Genomic DNA, 22,478 nt, shown 5'->3' with positions numbered 1-22,478 from the left:
GATCGTGGGTACTAATAAGCTAGGGATGTACTGAACGAGGGTACCAATGAGATAGCGATCTACTAAACAGAGGTACTAATGAGCTGGGGATCTGCTGAGTGTGGGTATCACTGAGCTGGGTATCTACTGGGCCCCTTTTAAAACAAATGGAAAATCATTACACACGGGGCATTTGCCAAGCTTCATTAAAGCTTCAAAAAAGCATTGCGGAAGCATCATTGAAGCACCACTGAAGAATGTTGTAGGCGCTTTAATGTGTGTTAAAGTCAGAGCAAATGTAAATGAGCCCTAAATATGTAATGTATAAGACCACAGGTCTCAATGGTCATTTTTCAAGCCACGCCCCCCCCACAGTTAGAATCACTCCCCTAGGTACACATTTAACCCCTTGATCACCCACAGTGTTAACCCCTTCCCTGCTAGTGTCATTATTACAGTAACAGTGCATATTTTTAGCACTGATCACTGTAGTAATGTCACTGGTACCCCCAAAAGTGTAAAAAATGTCAGTTGGGGGTCTGATCTGTGCGCCGCAATGTAGCAGTCCCGCAAGAAAATCGCAGATCGCCGCCATTACTAGTGAAAAAAAAAAAAACAATAAAAATGACAGAAATCTTTCCCTTAGTAAACGCAATAACTTTTGCTCAAACCAATCAAAATCCGCTTATTGCAATTTTTTTTTTACCAAAAATATGTAGCAGAAAACAAATTGGCCTAAAATGTTAAAAAATTTAGATTTTTATTTTTTTTTTATTTTTTGGGAATGTCATATAGCAGAATGTGAAAATTTTTTTCTTTTTCAGAATTGTCGCTCTTTTTTTGTTTATAGCGCAAAAAATTAAAATCGCAGAGGTGATCAAATACCACCAAAAGAAATCTCTATTTGTGTGAAAAAAAGGACATCAATTTTATTTGGGTACAGCGTCGCAGTGCCGAAACGCAAAATATGACCTGGTCATTAAGGGGGGCAAATCCTTCCGGTCCAGAAGTGGTTAATCAGAGAATAGCATGAAGTCATTTAAATTTCTGGGATATTGATGTGGTCAGTTAAGTAGCAGTGGGGGTTGTTAATCAGCTTCAGCTGCTGTGATGTTAATGAAATTACCAACAGGTGCACTAGATGGGCAACAATGAGACGACCTCCAAAACAGGAATGGTTTTACAGATGGAGGCCACTGACATTTTTTTTCCCCTACTCAACTTTTCTGACTGTTTGTCACTAGATTTGCATTTGGCGAGGCTCAGTGTCACTACTGGTGGCATGAGGTGATACCTGGACCCTATAGAGGCTGCACAGGCAGTCCAACTCCTCCAGGATGGCACATCAATACATGCCATTGCCAGAATGTTTGCTGTGTCCCCCAGCACAGTCTCAAGAGAATGGAGGAGATTCCAGGAGACAGACAGTTACTGTAGGAGAGTTGGACAGGGCTGTAGAAGGTCCTTCACCCATCAGCAGGATCGGTGTCTGCTCCTTTGTGTAAGGAGGAACAGGATGAGCACTGCCAGAGCCCTACAGAATGACCTCCAGCAGGCCACTGGTGTGAATATCTCTGACCAAACAATCAAAAACAGACTTCATGAGGGTGGCCTGAGGGCCCGACGTCCCCTAGAGGGCCCTGTGCCCACTGCCTGGACCCGATGTCTGCTGGCCACCAACATTTGATCCCAAGAGAGGCAGATCACTATTCTGACAGGGGAGAAGATGGAAATCTTGTGTTTCTGCTAAGCAGGAACACAGATCTCTGTCTTCCCACAGTCAGACCATCCCCCTCACAGTTAGAAAACACTCCCTAGGAACACATTTAACCCTTTGATCACCCCTGATGTTAACCCCCTTCCCTGCCAGTATCATTAGTACAGTAATGGTGCTTTTTTTTTTTTTTTAGCACTGATCACTGTAATAATGTAATAATGTCACTGGTCCCTAAAAAAAGTGTCAGGTGTCTGATCTGTCCCCCCACAAGGTCGCAGTCCCCCTAAAAATCGCTGATCGCCGCCATTACTAGTAAAAAATAAATAAAAATGCCATAAAAACATCCCATACTTTTGCACAAGCCAATCAATATACGCTTATAGGGATTTATTTTATTTTTTTTTTTACCAAACATATGTAGCAGAACACATATCGGCCTAAATTTATGCAGAAATTAGATTTTTTTTACATTTTTTCTAATGGATATGTTTCATAGCAGAATGTAATATACAGTGGGTACGGAAAGTATTCAGACCCCCTTAAATTTTTCACTCTTTGTTATATTGCAGCCATTTGCTAAAATCATTTAGGTTCATTCTTCTTCCTCATGAATGTACACATAGCACCCCATACTGACAGAAAAACACAGAATTGTTGACATTGTTGCAGATTTATTAAAAAAGAAAAACTGAAATATCACATGGTCCTAAGTATTCAGACCCTTTGCTGTGACACTCATATATTTAACTCAGGTGCTTTCCATTTCTTCTGATCATCCTTGAGATGGTTCTACACCTTCATTTGAGTCCAGCTGTGTTTGATTATACTGATTGGACTTGATTAGGAAAGCCACACACCTGTCTATATAAGACCTTCCAGATCACAATGCATGTCAGAGCAAATGAGAATCATGAGGTCAAAGGAACTGCCTGAAGAGCTCAGAGACAGAATTGTGGCAAGGCACAGATCTGGCCAAGGTTACAAAAAGATTTCTGCTGCACTTAAGGTTCCTAAGAGCACAGTGGCCTCCATAATCCTCAAATGGAAGACGTTTGGGACGACCAGAACCCTTCCTAGAGCTGGCCGTCCGGCCAAACTGAGCTATCGGGGGAGAAGAGCCTTGGTGAGAGAGGTAAAGAAGAACCCAAAGATCACTGTGGCTGAGCTCCAGAGATGCAGTCAGGAGATGGGAGAAAGTTGTAGAAAATCAACCATCACTGCAGCCCTCCACCAGTCGGGGCTTTATGGCAGAGTGGCCCGACGGAAGCCTCTCCTCAGTGTAAGACACATGAAAGCCCGCATGGAGTTTGCTAAAAAAAACACCTGAAGGATTCCAAGATGGTGAGAAATAAGATTCTCTGGTCTGATGAGACCAAAATAGAACTTTTTGGCCTTAATTCTAAGCGGTATGTGTGGAGAAAACCAGGCACTGCTCATCACCTGTCCAATACAGTCCCAACAGTGAAGCATGGTGGTGGCAGCATCATGCTGTGGGGGTGTTTTTCAGCTGCAGGGACAGGACGACTGGTTGCAATCGAGGGAAAGATGAATGCGGCCAAGTACAGGGATATCCTGGACAAAAACCTTCTCCAGAGTGCTCTGGACCTCAGACGGGGCCGAAGGTTTACCTTCCAACAAGACAATGACCCTAAGCACACAGCTAAAATAACGAAGGAGTGGCTTCACAACAACTCCGTGACTGTTCTTGAATGGCCCAGCCAGAGCCCTGACTTAAACCCAATTGAGCATCTCTGGAGAGACCTAAAAATGGCTGTCCACCAACGTTTACCATCCAACCTGACAGAACTGGAGAGGATCTGCAAGGAGGAATGGCAGAGGATCCCCAAATCCAGGTGTGAAAGACTTGTTGCATCTTTCCCAAAAAGACTCCTGGCTGTATTAGATCAAAAGGGGGCTTCTACTAAATACTGAGCAAAGGGTCTGAATACTTAGGACCATGTGATATTTCAGTTTTTCTTTTTTAATAAATCTGCAACAATGTCAACAATTCTGTGTTTTTCTGTCAGTATGGGGTGCTATGTGTACATTCATGAGGAAGAAGAATGAACCTAAATGATTTTAGCAAATGGCTGCAATATAACAAAGAGTGAAAAATTTAAGGGGGTCTGAATACTTTCCGTACCCACTGTATATATATTTATATGTATGTGTGTGTATGTGTATATATATATTTTTTTTTTTTATAGCGCAAAAAAAAATATTGCAGAGGTGATCAAACACCACCAAAAGAAAGCTCTATTTGTGTATTTGGGTACAGCGTCGCACAACCGCACAACTGTCAGTTAAAATAACGCAGTGCGGTACCGCAAAAAATGGCCAGGTCATTAAGGGGGGGAAGCTATATATACATATAAATATATAAACATATATGTGTGTATATATATATATATATATATATTTATTTATATATATATACCTCTGCAATATTTTTTTTGTTGCGTTATAAACCAAAAAAAAAAAAATATATATATATATATATATATATTTTATTTTTTTTTTTGGTTTATAATGCAAAAAAAATATATTGCAGAGGTGTGTATATATACATATGAATAAATAAATATATATTTATAATTTATTTTTTATTTATTTATATATATACCTCTGCGTTATAAACCAAAATATATATATATATATATATATATATATATATATTTTTTTTTTTTTTTTAATAGCGCAAAAAAAATAAAAAATATTGCAGAGGTGATCAAATACCACCAAAATAAAGCTCTATTTGTGGGGAAAATGGACGTCAAATTTATTTGGGTACAGCATCACACGACCACACAATTGTCAGTTAAAGTAACGCAGTGCCGTATCACAAAAAATGGCTTGGTCATTAAGGGGGAAAACCTTGAAGGGGTTAATGAAATACCTTGCAGCCTGCTGATAAAAATAAAACAATTCTCCCTCTTTATGCAAAGCCGCGTTTTTCGGCTTCGCACGTCTCTTTCCATTATTTTTTTTACAGGAAAAGTTGAGAAAAGCGCAGCGATTTGTTATAAACAGCAGCAGAGCTGTGTGAAGATGTGAGAAAGTTCACCGTGCTGGTAACTGGATAATGAAAAGCAAATCACTGCGACAAAAATAACTGTAACGTGTTGTGTCAGTATTGTCCAGCAGGGGTCACTGTGTCACCAGTTTTCTATGGACCATCTGCCCTGCCTCTTTGTCATGCCACTGTTGACCTCCTTCTGAAATGCTAATGGACTGGCTGCTTTTGTTGACCCTCTGGCTTTGGTTTCAATTCTCAGGGTCCGCAGTCTTTCCCATGATGCCCTGCTCTCAGAAGTCGTTTTAAAATATTAACTAGCTGAGGGCATAGGATATAAGAAACCGGGGGGATTGCAGAATAAAATAAGTACATTGTATCTATTGTAAAATTTGAATGGGTCTAACTGTAAAAAAAAAAAATAATAATTACAGAAATAATATATGTTTAGTCTTTAACCCCTTGTCTGCCAATGGCATTTATAAAGCAAACGCTTTTAGGCACGCTCCCAGTGATGCCATTTGATGGCTTTATGGTGGAAATGATTTGGATAGATAAAAAGGTGAGACAAGGGCCAAGGAAATTCTTCCGAAACCTTCCATGCCCCAGCAGTAAAAAATGAATAATATATATATATTTATATACTGTATATATATCGCAATACAATAAAAGGATGTGAATACAAATATCTATTGAAATATTAGAAAGCTTTGAATGGGGCTGGGGGTCAGTGTGATAGAATGGGGGTTCAGAAGAAGGTTTGGGGACTTCAGACTTAGTGGCTCTGTAGGGGATTATGAACAACTGTGAGTGTCAACTGTTGGTATGGGGTCTCTGGAGGGGGCTGTGGGTCTCCCCAGGAGGCTGGAGTACACTGCAGGCACGGGGGGGGGCACTGTGGGACACTTTTTGTGGGGGCAACATTGGGGGAAGGAGGGAGGGGTGTAGGCTCGGTAGTAAGATAGGGGGCACTATGGGACACTGTTGATGGTTGGGGACACTATTTGTGGCTGCAGGCAAGTTTGGGGACACTGTTGGAGGGGCACTGTGAGGTTAAAGGGGCACTGTGAGGCTCAGGGCTTTCAAGGGATCATTCTAGGGACTTTGTAGTAGACTGGAGTGCACTGCAGGCACTGGGGGGCACTGTGGGACACTGTTGGAGGTTGGAGGCACCATTGGAGGGGTGGTGGAAGGGTATTCTCCATAGCAAGCTACGGGGCACTACGGGACACTGTTGAAGGCTGGGGACACTATTTGTGGCTGCAGGCAAGTTTGGGGACACTGTTGAAGGTTGGAGGGGCACTGTGAGGCTCAGGACTTTCAAGGGGCCTGGGAGCACCTTGAGATGTTGAGGGGAACATTCTGCAGCAAACAATCAGTGGGGTTCTGAAGGCAGTTTGGGGATTCTGCAGCTGACTTTGTGGCTCTGTAGGGGATTCTGATAATATATGGGGTCTCTGGAGGGGGTGGTGGGTCTTTCCAGGAGGCTGGGCTCATTCCAGGGACTTTGTAGTAGACCAGAGTGCACTGCAGGCACTGGGGGGCACTGTGGGACACTGTTGAATGTTGGAGTCACCATAAGGGGGTGGGGGAGGCTCTGTAGAAAACTAGGGGGCACTATAGGACACTGTTGAAGGTTGGGGGCACTATGGGTGTCTGCAGTCAATTTGGGGGACACTGCGTGAGGTTGGAGGGGCACTGTAAGAGGTTGAAGGTTGGAGGCACCATTGGGGGGGGGGGGGGAGTGTAGGCTCCATAGCAGGCTACGGGGCACTATGGGACACTGTTGAAGGTTGGGGATACTATTTGTGGCTGTAGGCAATTTTTGGGACACTGTTGGAGGGGCACTGTGGGGCTCAGAGCTTTCAAGGGGCCTGGGAGCACCTTGAGATGTTGAGGGGAACATTCTGCAGGTATATGGGGGCAACAATGGGGCAGCGGGGTTCTGAAGGCAGTTTGGGGATTCTGCAGCTGACTTTGTGGCTCTGTAGAAGATTCTGAAAGTGTATGGGGTCTCTGGAGGGGGCTGTGGGTGTCTCCAGGAAGCGGGCGCATTCTAGGGACATTGTAGTAGACTGGAGTGCACTGCAGGCACTAGGGGACACTGTTGGAGGTTAGAGTCACCATAAGGGGGTGGGGGGAGGCTCCGTAGAAAACTAGGGGGCACTATAGGACACTGTTGAAGGTTGGGGGCACTATGGGTGTCTGCAGGCAATTTTGGAGACACTGCGTGAGGTTGAAGGGGCACTGTGGGACTCAGGGCTCTCAAGGGGCCTGGGAGCACTGTGAGATGTTAAGTGGCACATTCTGGAGGAATATGGGGGAAACTGTGGGGATGAGGTCTCTGTAGGGGGCTGTGGGTCTCTCCAGAGCCTGGGCCCATTCCATGGGCATTGTGGTAACACTGCAGGCACTGTGGGACACTGTTGTAGGTTGTAGGTGTAGCAAGCTAGGGGGCACTGTGGGGCACTGTTGAAAGTTTGGTGCACTATAGGGGACTGTAGGCTCTGCAGCCAGCTTGGGGACACTGTGGGAGGTTGGAGGGGCACTGTGGGCTCAGGGCTCCCAGGGGGCCTGAGAGCATTGTGAGATGTTGAGGGGAACATTCTGGAGGTAAATGGGGGCAATTGTCGAGGATGGGGGTTCGGAAGGGGGTTTTGGGACTCTGCTGCAGACTTGGTGGCTCTGTAGGGGATTCTGGAGGGAGCTGGGGGCAACATCCATTTGTCTCTTCTCTCAGTGAACTGGGGGAGGGGTTTGAGATCGAGATGAGGGCCATTGGCTTTTAACAAAAAGTCAACATTTGCATATCAGTAGTTCTGTTTAATAGGCTTATATGAGGGATTAATAAAGTGTTTGAAAGAGCTGACAGAAGCAGATAATGAGGGTAACACTATGGGGTGTATTTATTTTAAAAAATTGCACAGGTATTTATCCAGGGGAAGCTGCTGATATATTCGTTCTTTGTGAATCGAGCAACATTGAAAGTTCTCTTTCTATTTCCTCCACAGGTTGAATGCTATTCAGTCAATAACATATAAACTGTTTTAGAAAAATACTGTACTATAACCACTAGATGGAGCTGAGGATCATACTTATATCCTATGATTCTCAGCTCCATCTAGTGGCTATGATGCGGTATTTGCTCACACTCTGCTTTTTCTCATTGAATAACATTTGAGCAGTAAAGGAAATATAAGGAGAACGTTCTATTTTGCCCTATTTGTACAAAATGTTTTGCTGGACAAATAGCTATGCACGCCGCCGCTGCCTTTCCCACTGCAATACACAGATAGAGAGGAACTGACATTGTTCCCCCCTCTCTGTGACTCCGAAAACCGGAAGCGACTGGGATTTCTCTCTGTTTACCTGGCCGTTAGCGGCCAAGAAAGCAGCCAATCAGACTGAACTGTGTGCATTGGAGGCCAGAGGTGAGATTTGGGGTCCAATAGACCCCAGATCTCTCCGTGAAGAGGACCTGTCACGGCCCATGATGTCACAAGGATGTTGGTCATCCTTTGTGATAGCAATATAGTTAATACGAAAAAATAAAAAAAGGCTTAGATAAAAATAAATAATAATAATAAAAAATTTAAAGCGCCCCCACCCCCGTGCTTACGCGCAAATGCGAACGCATATGCAAATCCTGCACGCATATGTAAACGGTTATTACAGCACGCATGTGAGATATCATCGCAAAGGTGTAACTCTAAACTGGTAACCTATAAAGGTGTTTAAAGCGTTGCCTATGGAGAATTTTAGGTACCATTGTTTGGAGCAGTTTCACGGGCTTACGCAATAGGTGTTTATTTACTCAGCGCAACTTCATCTTTTATATTTTACTGGAAAAATTGGGTATTTTATGGTGTTTGTGTGCAATAACATTCATTGTCCGCCGCAGATATACTGCAACAGGCTGGTTCAGCTGCGCGAATCGATGTAGGGGTACGTCGGTTCACAGGAGTGGTGCTGGGGACGGGGATGCCGCCAGGCACCTGCGATCGCTCCCCACTGAGAGAGAAGAACGGTCGGCTGTTGTAAACACAGCTGACCGTTCTTCTCCCTGGAATGATCATAGAGCCCCTGTGATCCTTCTATATAGGATCACAGGTCTCTATGATCAATTCACAAGCTCCTCCCCCCCACACAGTTAGAAAACACTCCCCTAGGCTCACACTCAACCCTTTGATCACCCCTAGGTTCACCCCTTCCCTGCCAGTGTCATTAGTACAGTAACAGTGCATATTTTTAGCACTGATTACTGTAGTAGTGTCACTGGTCCCCCCAAGGGTGTCAAAAATGTCAGTTAGGGGTCCGATCTGTCCGCCGCAATGTCGCAATCCCGCTAAAAATCGCAGATCGCGGCCATTACTAGTAAAAAAAAAAAAAAAATTACATAAATCTTTCCCGTATTTTGTAGATGTGATAACTTTTGCGCAAACCAATCAAAATACGCTTATTGCGATTTTTTTTTTTTTACCAAAAATATGTAACAGAATACAAATTGGCCTACAAGGATGACACATTTAGATTTTTTTTTGGGAATGTTATGTAGCAGAATGTGAAAAATATTGTTTTTTTTTTTTTAGAAAAAAAAAAAAAGAATTGTCGCTCTTTTTTTGTTTATAGCGCAAAAAATAAAAATCGCACAGGTGATCAAATACCACCAAAAAGAAAGCTCTATTTGTGGGAAAAAAGGACATCAATTTTATTTGGGTACAGCGTCGTAATTGTCCGTTAAAATAACGCAGTGCCGAATGGCAAAAAATGTCCTGGTCATTAAGGGGGCAAATCCTTCCGCTCCAGAACTGGTTAAAGTGTATTTTTTCCCAAAAAACCAATGCGCAAATACTGTGTGGCAAAAGAAAAAATTGCAATACTCACCATTATATTCTATAGGGCCTCTGCTAAAAAAAAAAATATAATGTTTAGGGGGTAATTCTAGCAAAAAAAAAATGTAGATTTTTCATGGATGTAAGAAGTGTCAGAATTGTTCCGGTAGAGAAGCGGTAAGGTCTTTGGACTGGACCCCATGGGTGGCTTTTGTAACCTCTTCCCGCTGGCTCTTGGCGGGTGGGCTGTAATGGCGGCATATACGCGTGTTTCCATGCTTCCAGCACAGTTGCCAAACCCCCCATTCATACTTGCGATTGGGAGCTTTCTGATCATGTGACTTCTGTGACAGCCAATCACAGCGGTCATGTGACCTGAATGCCCGCCTCCTGGCATCTGAAAGCTCTTAAAGGGGAGGTGGCGCTTTTCTGAGCTGCATGTTGTGATGTCAGGAACCCTATTATTGAGCCATAAACTTAGTGATAGGTTGATTTTACCTGGTTAATGAGGATCACGTACCATGATTTCCATTGCACCCCAGCGGGACGTCCCCCAGTACATTGCCATCCCTTGGTTGATCACAAACGTCATGGCTCTTACGATTTCTGGAAATAAGAGAAACACGGTATTACCCAGATCTTTACACTTCAGCCCGCTCTGTCACATTACATTTCTCCTTTTTAGACTGTAAGCTCCAAAGACCAAGACCCTAGTGCTTAAGGGCCTATTTACAAAACATTTGTTGCCTGAAAGTCAGAAACATTCTTGCAAACTGACCAAAATGTCCCTATGTTTTCAAATAAATGAACTCCTGTATAATTAGCCCCATCTAGTGGCCAAAGGTGGTATAATTTCTCACTAAGGTATTTCAGAAAACTGTACCACATCCTGGCCACTAGATGGAGCTATATATACAGTACTTATCTATTAGAAAACATATAGTGAGATTTATTTCAGTTTGCAAGAATGTTTATGACGTATACTGTGCAGGTGATTATGTGCTTTGAAGAGCACTACAGGTAAGTAAGAAAAAAACACATGTGGGGGGGTTGTGGGGAGCAGGGGCGTAACTACAGGGGTCCGGGGGGGCCCTTCATGGTTTCTTCCATTGGGGCCCCTGAAGGTTCTAGTTACGCCTCTGGTGGGGAGTTGAGTACCGCTTTAAAGCAACACATGGTAAAGCGGAGCTCTGTAATGTTCTGGTACCTCTGGTACCCTTATTTCCACATTTCTCTCTTAATATTGCGTCCCATCTTGCTATCCAAATGGGACACATACACCTTTAAGGGCAATGACATCATTGCCGAGCGCCGCTATGAGCGGCTATTTCAATCGCCGGCTTTCTCTCACTCATTGCTCGTTCAAACCGCATGTTCACCGCACCTTCTCTTGCGAAGCTGGATCTGCTGGCTATTCCCTTTGCCTGAACTGAACCGGAACCTCGCTGCCGATCCGTATATCGCTACTGGATCACCTCTCACTACTGAACTTTGTTACTACTACCTATCTAGTGATAAGTACCCCACAGGGGATTCCTTACTAACCTGCACTTCTACTGTCATCTACTGCATATACCAGGACTATCTCTATCTAAGCTATTTCCTATCATCTGCATAGACTGTTAGCTCTTGGGACTACCATCAACTATCCTTGCACTAGGTTACTCTGTCTTGTATACTCCATCTGCTGTCCCCTACCATCTGCACTATACTTGACATTAGAACCTATCTGCTTACTACCATCACCTAAACACTCTCCTAATACTACTCCTAGGTGCTCACCATACTATAGCCTGCCTCTCACCTATATACTCTCACATATACTATCCCTCCATTAACATCAGATTGAGTGTATGTATATTGCATAAACAGGCTGTGCACAGTGATGAAGTCCTGAGAGTTGGATATGTTTGTTCAACAGAATCTCTACACGACTACTGAGTGTGACAATTCTGCAGCTGCAAATCCATCCACTAACAAAAACGCATGAGCGTTACAAGCTCTGCCCAAAAAGGGAAGCTCCGTTTGTCTGCCCCACCTTCCCCTGCACCCACATTTGGCACCTTTTAGGGGGGGGGAGGGGGCAGCAGGTACTTGGTTTTGAGAGGTACCCCCGCTCCCACTTTTGTCTCAGTTCGCTGCGGAAAACTGAAACCTGAACCAGAAGACCCCCCCCTTTTCCCCTGCAGCTTTCTGGAACACTTCACAGGTCCCAGAATACTTTGGCCCATTCACAAGGAGCAGTGCACTTCATGCATGCACATTAGGAAGCCGCAAGGCTTCACTGACGGTTTCCCTTAGTCAGTCTGACATCGATAGTATGTAAACTTCTGGAGGGAACGATAAGGGACTATATCGTAGAGTTTGCTAAAGACAATAACATCATCAGCAGTAACCAGCACGGGTTTATAAATGGGCGTTCTTGTCAAACCAATCTCTTAACATTCTACGAGGAGGTGAGCTGTGAGCTAGATAGGGGCAGACCAGTGGATGTGGTGTACTTGGATTTCGCTAAGGCATTTGATACAGTTCCCCACAAACGCTTCATTTATAAAATAAGGTCTGCAGGTATCGACCGCAGGGTTTGCGCTTGGATATGGAACTGGCTAAAAGAACGTGTCCAAAGGGTGGTAATAAACAGAGCATACTCAGACTGGTCTGAGGTAGTAAGCGGGGTCCCCCAAGACTCAGTCCTGGGACCAACCCTGTTCAATTTATTCATAAACAGCATTGAGGACGGGATCAGTAGTTCGATATCAGTTTTTGCGGATGACACAAAATTGGGCAGGGCAATAACTGCACAGCATGAAGCAGATATCCTACAGAATGACCTGGACAAAATAACAGAGTGGGCAACGACATGGCAAATGAGGTTTAATGTGGAGAAGTGTAAGGTTTTGCACTCAGGGACTAAAAACATAAAAGCACAATACATACTAGGAGGGGAACCCTTGGGGGAATCAAAAATGGAGAAAGATCTGGGAGTCTTAGTAGAGGATAGACTAGGCAATAGCATGCAATGTCAAGCTGCAGCTGCCAAAGCCGGCAGAATATTAGCATGCATAAAGAAATGGATGTATTCCAGAGATAAGACTATAATCCTTCCACTTTATAAAACTCTGGTCCGACCACATCTGGAGTATTCTGTCCAGTTCTGGTCGCCAGTCCTCAGGAGGGATGTGTTGGAGCTGGAGAGAGTCCAGAGAAGGGCAACTAAACTGATTAGGGAATTGGAGGACCTTAATTATGAAGAGCGTCTGCAATCGCTCGATTTATTCTCCCTGGAGAAGAGACGCCTGAGAGGGGACATGATAGCAATTTATAAACATCTCAATGGTGATCTCAGCTTAGAAAAAAAGCTGTTCATTCAAGGGATTGCATGAGGACTCGAGGGCATACAATGCGATTAGAGGAGAAGCATTTTAACCTCAGGCAACGTGGGGGGTTCTTTACTGTTAGGGCTACAAGATTGTGGAATTCTCTACCACAAGAGGTGGTTTCTGCGGGAAGTATGGTGGCTTTCAAAAGACTCTTAGACTTACATCTCAAGGATCAGAACATTCAGGGGTATGTGAGATGATTGCGGCCACACACACCTACACAGGTTGAACTGGATGGACTATTGTCTTTATTCAACCTCACCTACTATGTAACTATGTAAGATGGCGGCGCCAGCACCTGATAGCTGATTGAAGAATTGGCTCAGGTGAGGACACCGCTGGATGCTGGATTTGTAGCTGCTGACGCTTAATATTTTTGGGGGGAGGGGGGAGGCTTGAGCTTATGTGTTTTAAAGAGCACTACAGGTAAGTAAGAAGCATGGGGGGAGTTGAGTCTTGCTTCAACGCAACACATGTTAAAGCAGAGCTCCACCAAAAGAGGAAGCTCAGCTTGTCTGTCTCCCCCCCCCCCCTCCTCCGCTGCCACAAGTGGCACCTTTTAGGGGGGAGGGAGCAGTGGGTACCTGTTTTTTACAGCAAACTGAGCCAGAAGTCCCCCCTCCCTTTCCCCTTCCCTTACACCCTTCTGGGACACTTCACAGGTCCCAGAAGACTTTGGCCCATTCCTAAAGTGCATGCACAGTAGGAAACCAGCTGTGAAGCTGCAAGGGTTCATTTCTGGTTTCCCTTAGTTAAGATGGCGGAGCCGGCACCCGATAGCTGATTAAAGAATCGGCTCGGGTGAGGACACTGCTGGATGCCGGATAAGTAAGAGTCCTACTATTAAAAGTATTAAATATTTGAGGGGGGGGGGGGGGGGGGCTGGAGTTCCTCTTTAACACACGACTTAACGTCTTACAAATCTGTACATGGGCCCTCAGTGTGAAGGGGCCCCTGATGTCCATCGGCTGAGCACAAATGTCTCGCTTTTCCTTGTGTGACCAATGTTCATTTTTAATTGCGCAGTTTTGGTATTGGGTTTATTATACTATATTTCGTTATTTCAACATCTATCACGCCATCAATACGGAGAGGGGGGGGGAGGGGGGATCGATCGCTCGCAGGTCTTATTACGCGCGGCGCAGTATGTAGGTTAATCTAATACCGGTGACGGCTGTCAGTTTGACGCGCCGCATACGCTGACTTATAGGATGGAATTTTCTGCCTGGAAAAAGATTCCGTATTCTTGCAGATATATTCAGATAAATATAGAATTGCCTATTTTTAGGTCGCCGTTCCTTTGTCCATCTGTAGAGGGACCGGCACGCTCGGTGAGGGGGGGAGGGGGGGATGCTTTGCATTGTGCTGAGGTCATCACAAATTCTGCGATCGGGGGATGGAAAGGGAGAAGGAAGAAAAGAGACAGCGGAGATGGAGATGATGGAGATAATGAGGATGGGGACATGGAGAGTCTATAGGGAGATGGGAAGGAGCTGATTGGACGGGGAGGAGGAGGGGGGGGGGGATTTATTAGCTGGTGGAGTGTGCTCTCCTCTATGGCTGCTTGGATGGGAATAGAAGGAGGGCGGTAAAAAGAGGCCCAGAAATGTCACACTATTAAAATGGACCAAAAAAGTCCTCCATGACGTCCAACGCCCTCCCCCCGGAGTCCTCACCCATCCTGCCATCCTGCCATCCTAGGGGGGCCCCAGGAGCTTTCTCTGGCTTCATTTCTCTCTGAGTTAGCATTTCGTCAGAGTCCCCCCCCCTTCCAATCACGTCAGAGACCTCCTTATAATGTCAGACTCCCCCCCCCCCATAGCACATCACAGTCCCCCCATCAAACCAGAGCCCCCCCCCCCAATCACGTCAGAGACCTCCTTATAATGTCAGACCCCCCCATAGCACATCACAGTCCCCCCATCAAACCAGAGCCCCCCCCCCAATCACGTCAGAGACCTCCTTATAATGTCAGACTCCCCCCCCCCCATAGCACATCACAGTCCCCCCCCCCATCAAACCAGAGCCCCCCCAATCACGTCAGAGACCTCCTTATAATGTCAGACTCCCCCCCCCCATAGCACATCACAGTCCCCCCCCATCAAACCAGAGCCCCCCCCTCCAATCACGTCAGAGACCTCCTTATTATGTCAGAGCCCCAAAATGTCAGACCCCCCCCATAGCACATCACAGTCCCCCCATCAAACCAGAGCCCCCCCCCCCAATCACGTCAGAGACCTCCTTATAATGTCAGACCCCCCCCCCATAGCACATCACAGTCCCCCCCATCAAACCAGAGCCCCCCCCAATCACGTCAGAGACCTCCTTATAATGTCAGACTCCCCCCCCCCATAGCACATCACAGTCCCCTCCCATCAAACCAGAGCCCCCCCCTCCAATCACGTCAGAGACCTCCTTATTATGTCAGAGCCCCAAAATGTCAGACTCCCCCGTAGCACATCATAGCCCCCCCCCCCGTCACGTCAGAGTCCTCCTTACTATGTCAGAACCCCATATTGTCAGACTCCCCCTCATAACATCAGAACCCCCCTCCATCACATCAGGGTCCTCCCTATCATGTCAGAGACCCCCCCCCCCCATCATATCAGAGTCCTCCCTATCATGTCAGAGACCCCCCCACATCATATCAGAGTCCTCCCTATCATGTCAGAGACCCCCCCCATCACATCAGAGTCCTTCCTATCATGTCAGAGACCCCCCCCCTCCCATCACATCAGAGTCCTCCTTATCATGTCAGAGCCCCAAAACCTCTGACTCCCCCCTCAGCACATAGTGCCCACCATCATTTCAGAGCTCCCCCCATCAGTGCCCCCTCATCATATCAAAGCCCCTTCCCCCATCACATCAGAGCCCCATATTGTCAAACTCCCCCTCATAACATCAGAACCCCCTCCCCCCCCCCCATCACATCAGAGCCCATCCATCACATCAGAGTCCTCCTTATCATGTCAGAGCCCCAAAACCACAGACTCCCCCTCAGCACATCAGCGCCCCCCTGTCGGCAGCAGAGAGGACAGAACTCGTTTTCCAGAACCTGCACTCCTCTGTGCCTCTGCAGAAAGGCTTGTCTTTGATCACCCCCCCCCCCCCCTTCTCAGCAGTCCACAGCAGAGAGGAGGGTTAAACTGCTCCTACAGATCCTGCACCTCTCTGTGCAGCCGCAACACCACCTTGCCTCCCCCTGGTCTCAGCATTCAGCAGACTCTGGAAGCTGACTCCAGCCCTCCTCTGGTTCTCCTCCAGACCCTGCACTTCTTTCCAGATCCACCCACATCTTCTTCCTGGCAGCAGCACAACGTAAGGGGGTGCATTGTGATGTAAGGAAGGGTAGGTGACTCTTGACTTCTGATGGTAGGGGGGGGGCTCCTGACATCTCATGTAAGGGTGTAAGGAGGTGTTGGGTGCTCTAGACATCTAACCCTACAGATATATCCGCCCTTTAACGGCAACCATAATGCTGATGCGGCCTGCAATGAAATTGAGTTTGACACCCCTGCTGTACAGGCTATGTGCAGTACAGTGATGATGTCACCGCTACATTTACAAAGTAATATCTGGCTTTTGCAAAGGTATTTTGTGCCCACAAAGTGGATTTATATCCTTTGTGACTATTGAGGAATATATTTACGGAAATTAAAGTGTTTTGTGCCCAGAGTTCAGCTTTAACCGCTTGCCGACCGCCGCACGACTATTTACTGCGGCGGTCAGCCCCTCACAGGCAGAGCGACGTAGGACTACATCGCTAGCCTGTGAGGGTCTAGGGAGCGAGCGTGCGCCCCCGGAGGCGCGCTCCTGCTCCCGCGCGGTCATGGACCCCCCGCGCATGTGACCGGCGGACCCGATGTCCGCCGGTCACTCGGAGATCGTCGCTGCAGAGGGAGAAAGGCAGGCAGCTAATGTAAACAAGCTGCCTGTCATTCTCCCCTGTGTAGAAACAATGATCATACGGTTGTACTATGTAGGACCGTTGATCACTGTTCCTACACCTCAAGCCACAGCCAATCACAGTTAGAATCACGCCCCTAGGGACACACACAGCCCCTCCCTCTCAAATAAAGTTAACCCCTTCACTGCCAGTGTAATTTTGCAGTAACAGTGCATATGTATAACACTGATTACTGTAGTAATGTCACTGGTAACCCCAAAAGTGTCAAAAATGTCAGTCAAGGGTCCGATCTGTCCACCGCAATGTTGCAGTACCGCTAAAAAAATCGCAGATCGCCGCCATTACGCGTTTAAAAAAAAACAACAAAAATGACAAAAATCTTTCCCTTTATTAGTAAACGCTATAAATTTTTCGCAAACCAATCAAAATACGCTTTTTGCAATTTTTTATACCAAACATATGTAGCATAAAACAAATTGGCCGAAAATGTTGAACAATTTTGATTTTTACATTTTTTGGGGGGAATTTCATATAAAAAAAATGTGAAAAATATTGTTATTTTTTCAAAATTGACACTTTTTTTTGATTATAGCGCATGATCAAAAAATCGCACAGGTGATCAAATACCACCAAAAGAAAGCTCTGTTTGTGGGGAAAAAAAGGACGTCAATTTTGTTTAGGTACAGTGTCGCACGACCGCGCAATTGTCCGTTAAAGTCACGCAGTGCCGATTCGCAAAATAGGCCCTGGTCAGGAAGGGGGTAAAATCTTCCGGGGCTTAAGTGGTTAAAACAAGTAATTACAGCGGCCTCCTTGTATTGATAACCAGCCCATACTACTTCCTGTAGATCAATATTAATAACAATCCACCCTGCCAGGGTCACCGAGGGACGGCCGGAGTGAAAGTAAAGAAAAGAAAAGGTGACAGTAATGAGATGGATTCACCTTCCATGGGGCTGTTTGCATCCATTCGATTGGCGAAGACGATATCGACATATTCCAACTGCAGCCGGTCCAGGGACCCCCGGAGACCTGCAGGGCAGAAAGGAGGAATTAGAGATGGGTCAGGAGAAATGAGAACCTGAACAGAGATATGAAGGCAAGGGAGAATTAACCACATATATATATATATATATATATATATATATATATACACTGCCACACCGTTCATTGCCTGGGCACTGCTAACAATGGAGGATGCAAGGATTACATCTCCCCATCCAGCTGGAGGGAGATATCACCATGGTGGAAGAGGTCAGGATGGGACTCTCCTAGGGACCATCAACCACCCCCCTATTATGTTCTTCTCAGATTATTACAACATTCTCCACTCTCTATACTTCAACACATCACAATGTAATGACAATGAGTGTTCTATGTGAACTGCTGTATACCTTACATAGGTATATACAGTATCTCACAAAAGTGAGTACACCCCTCACATTTTTGTAAATATTTTATTCTATCTTTTCATGTGACAACACTGAAGAAATGACACTTTGGGGGAGATTTACTAAAACTGGAGTGGGCAAAATCTGGTGCAGCTTTGCATAGAAACCAATCAGCTTCCAGGTTTTATTGTTAAAGCCGAATTGAACAAGCTGAAGTTAGAAGCTGATTGGCTACCATGCCCACTTGCACCAGATTCTGTGTGGTCCAATTTTAGTAAATCTCCCCCTTTGCTACAATGTAAAGTAGTGAGTGTACAGCTTGTATAACAGTGTAAAATTGCTGTCCCCTCAAAATAACTCAACACACAGCCATTAATGTCTATACCGCTGGCAACAAAAGTGAGTACACCTCTAAGTGGAAATGTCCAAATTGGGCCCAAAGTGTCAATATTTTGTGTGGCCACCATTATTTTCCAGCACTGCCTTAACCCTCTTGGGCATGGAGTTCACCAGAGCTTCACAGGTTGAAACTGGAGTCCTCTTCCACTCCTCCATGATGACATCACAGAGCTGGTGGATGTTAGAGACCTTGCGCTCCTCCACCTTCTGTTTGAGGATGCCCCACAGATGCTTAATAGGGTTTAGGTCTGGAGACATGCTTTACCCTCAGCTTATTTAGCAAGACAGTGGTTGTCTTGGAGGTGTGTTTGGGGTCATTATTATATTGTAATATTTTCCTGTGGCCCAGTCTCCGAAGGGAAGAGATCATGCTCTGCTTCAGTATGTCACAGTACATGTTGGCATTCATTGTTCCCTCAATGAACTGTAGCTCCCCAGTGCCAGCAGCACTCATGCAACCCCAAACCATGACACTCCCACCACCATGCTTGTTATCATATTGGAATACAGCCCTGCGGCCCAGTCTCCGAAGGGAAGGGATCATGCTTCAGTATGTCACAGTACATGTTGGCATTCATAGTTCCCTCAATGAACTGTAGCTCCCCAGTGTGGGCAGCACTCATACAGCCCCAGACCATGACACTCCCACCTCCATGCTTGACTGTAGGCAAGACACACTTGTCTTTGTACTCCTCACCTGGTTGCCTCCACACACGCTTGACACCATCTGAACCAAATAGGTTTATCTTGGTCTCATCAGACCACAGGGCATGGTTCCAGTAATCCATGTCCTTAGTCTGCTTGTCTTCAGCAAACTGTTTGCGGGATTTTTTGTGCATCAGCTTTAGAAGAGGCTTACTTCTTGGATGACAGCCATGCAGACCAATTTGATGCAGTGTGCGGCGTATGGTCTGAGCACTGGAAGGCTGACCCCCCACCCCTTCAATCTCTGCAGCAATGCTGGCAGCACTCATACATCTATTTCTCAAAGACAACCTCTGGATATGATGCTAAGCATGTGCACTCAACTTCTTTGGTCGAGGCCTGTTCTGAGTGGAACCTGTCCTGTTAAACCGCTGTATGGTCTTGGCCACCGTGCTGCAGCTCAGTTTCAGGGTCTTGGCAATCTTCTTATAGCCTAGGCCATCTTTATGTAGAGCAAAAATTCTTTATTTCAGATCCTCAGAGAGTTCTTTGCCATGAGGTGCCATGTTGAACTTCCAGTGACCAGTATGAGAGAGTGAGAGCGATAACACCAAATTTAACACACCTGCTCCTCATTCACACCTGAGACCTTGTAACGAGTCACATGACACCGGGGAGGGAAAATGACTAATTGGGCCCAATTTGGACATTTTCACTTAGGGGTGTACTCACTTTTTTTGCCAGCGGTTTAGACAATAATGATTGTGTGTTGAGTTATTTTGAGGGGACAGCAAATTTACACTGTTATACAAGCTGTACACTCACTACTTTACATTGTAGCAAAGTGTCATTTCTTCAGTGTTGTCACATGAAAAGATAGAATAAAATATTTACAAAAATGCGAGGGGGTGTACTCACTTTTGTGAGATACTGTAGTTAGTCCATCTAGTTCAACCAATAAAAGGGGGAAAAAAAACATACAATCCAACATACGTCCCACATATGTCTTTATGGACTTTGCTATAGGCACTGGTCCAAAACATTTGGTGGAAGGGGTATTATGGTGTATGAATGTTTTTCAAGGGTTTGGCTTAGCCCCTTAGTTCCAGTGAAGGGAACTCCTAAAACCAAGACATTTTGGACAATTTCATGCTCCCAACTTTGTGGGAACAGTTTGGGGATGGCCCCTTCTTGTTCCAACATGACTGAGCACCAGTGCACAAAGCAAGGTCCATAAAGACATGGATGAGCGAGTTTGGGGTGGAGGAACTTGACTGGCCTTCCCAGAAGAGTTGGAGCTGTTATAGCTGCAAAGGTTGGGCCAACTCAATATTGAACCTTATAGGCTAAGACTGGGATGCCGTTAAAGTTCATGCGTGTGTAAAGGCAGGCGTTCCAATATGTTTGGTAAAAAGGTGTAGTCACATAGTTAGTCTGGTTGAAAAAAGAAACACCTCCATCCAGTCTAACCAATAAAATGGAAAATAAAATCATAAAATCCCATATGCAAAGCCTTAAAGAAGCCTTTCGGTATTTGGAGATTAAATCTCTTTTCCTCCAGACCTAGAGTGCCCCCTTGCCCTGTGATGACCTTCACTATACCCTTGTCCTCTGTGATGACCTTCACTATACCCTTGTCCTCTGTGATGACCTTCACTATATGGACCCCTTTAAAGTTATATATGTTGATCATATCCCCCCTCAATCTCCTCTTCTCAAGAGAGAATAAATTCATTTCCTCTAATCTTTTCTCATAGCTGAGGTCCTCCATGCCTCTTATCAGTTTGGTTGCCCTTCTCTGCACTTTCTCCAGTTCCCCGATATCCTTTTTGTGAACTGGTGCCCAAAAGTGAACTGCATATTCTAGAGATGAGGTCTTACTAATGATTTGTACAGAGGCAAAAGGATATCTCTCTCGTTGGAGTCCATGCCTCTCTTTATACAAGAAAGGATTTTGCTCAATTTGGAAACTGCAGCTTGGCATTGCATGCTATTATTAAGCTTATAATCTACCAAAACCCCCAGATCCTTCTCTACTATGGATTGCCCCAGTTTTACTCCCCCTAGTATGAATGATGCATGCATATTCTTAGCCCCCTAACTTTACATTTATCAACATTAAACTCTCTGAATTCTGTCTTTTAGACAGTTTTCTATCCATTTACAAACTATTTTGGACCTACTTCTCCTATAGATCACAGGGGTACAGTTAGTTCTGCACACCTGTGACTCATTTTCAGCCGACAGAGTGCTAAAGTCCACTGTCAGCTATCGTCAGTCCAGGAGCTGGTGTTATCCTGACCTTACAGTCATAATCCACCCAGATGCCTGGACTGGCAGCTGGCTCAGCCTCTCAGCAAGCCACTGTTAGACTAGGCCAGACGCTCCTTCCCCCTGCACAGCCCGGTGCACCAGTGAGCCCTGGAGGGGCAGAACAGAGAGTGGAGACTGACAGTCACCACTCTCTTCTCAGAGCGGAGGGGAGAACTGAGCGATCAGTGGTGTTTGATTGCTCAGTGTAGAGGCGGCAGTGGGACAGATGCAGCAATCCTGCAATGCTACATCCCTCTAGGTGAATATAAATATTTTTTTTCCCAACCTCCATATTTCTCTTTTAATATCATGGACACATCATAAAAAATTGCAATCCATCCATTCAATAGAAACTAGTGACATCACTGCCACTTCATATCTATGAGAACATTGCCTGTCCATTCACTAGATCCTTCATATTCATATAGCACCCCCTAGGTAGGTTGCTAGGATGATAGGTAACTTAATTGTTTTTGGCTCCATCTGTAATCATTGGAGGAGCTTTTGATTTCTCTGGCCTATTTTAGATCTCACAGGCTGCAGGAGTGATTGCTTCCTCCTGCATTCTGGAGGCTTCCAGAATATAGAGGCCTGGGAGAGTCAAATGAGCTGCTTGAATATGTATTGTGCTGCAGCAAATCCCTGAGGAGGTGGGCCCATAAGGTGACCGGGGGGAACCTAAATGGTCTGAGGTCTGGAGCAGCTCTCTTCTTGTACTGCTGGATAATTTCCAGCCTCAGGGGTTGCTGCCTGCCCCTTTTAGGCAGTTTTGCTGGAGTTTGCTGATGTTCACCAAGGTCCCAGCTAACAGGGTGGGGACAAGGGGTAGGCAGGAAGATCAGTTGCCCTGGGCGCAATGGTTTATTGCAGGGGTGGGGAGGGCGCCTTCACTCTAACCCTAA

The 22,478-nt window shown here is 45.6% G+C and overlaps 1 protein-coding gene across 1 annotated transcript in view; it reads right to left on the bottom strand.

Moving 5' to 3' along the window:
• The window catches only part of KCNAB3 (potassium voltage-gated channel subfamily A regulatory beta subunit 3), a 95,274-nt gene that overhangs the window by 25,151 nt on the left and 47,645 nt on the right, over window positions 1-22,478 (bottom strand). The window contains exons 8-9 of the mRNA XM_082257020.1: window positions 17,774-17,860; window positions 10,062-10,147 (exon numbers count right to left, since the gene is read on the bottom strand). Of these exons, the coding sequence (XP_082113146.1) occupies window positions 10,062-10,147; window positions 17,774-17,860 (173 nt within the window). The remainder of the gene's footprint in view (window positions 1-10,061; window positions 10,148-17,773; window positions 17,861-22,478) is intronic.

The sequence above is a fragment of the Pelophylax lessonae genome (genome assembly GCF_965119305.1).
Source record: "Pelophylax lessonae genome assembly, chromosome: 4".
NCBI classification, from domain to species: Eukaryota; Metazoa; Chordata; class Amphibia; order Anura; family Ranidae; genus Pelophylax; species Pelophylax lessonae.
Note: the sequence above shows the minus strand (reverse complement) of the source record. Positions and strands in the feature narration are given on the sequence as shown.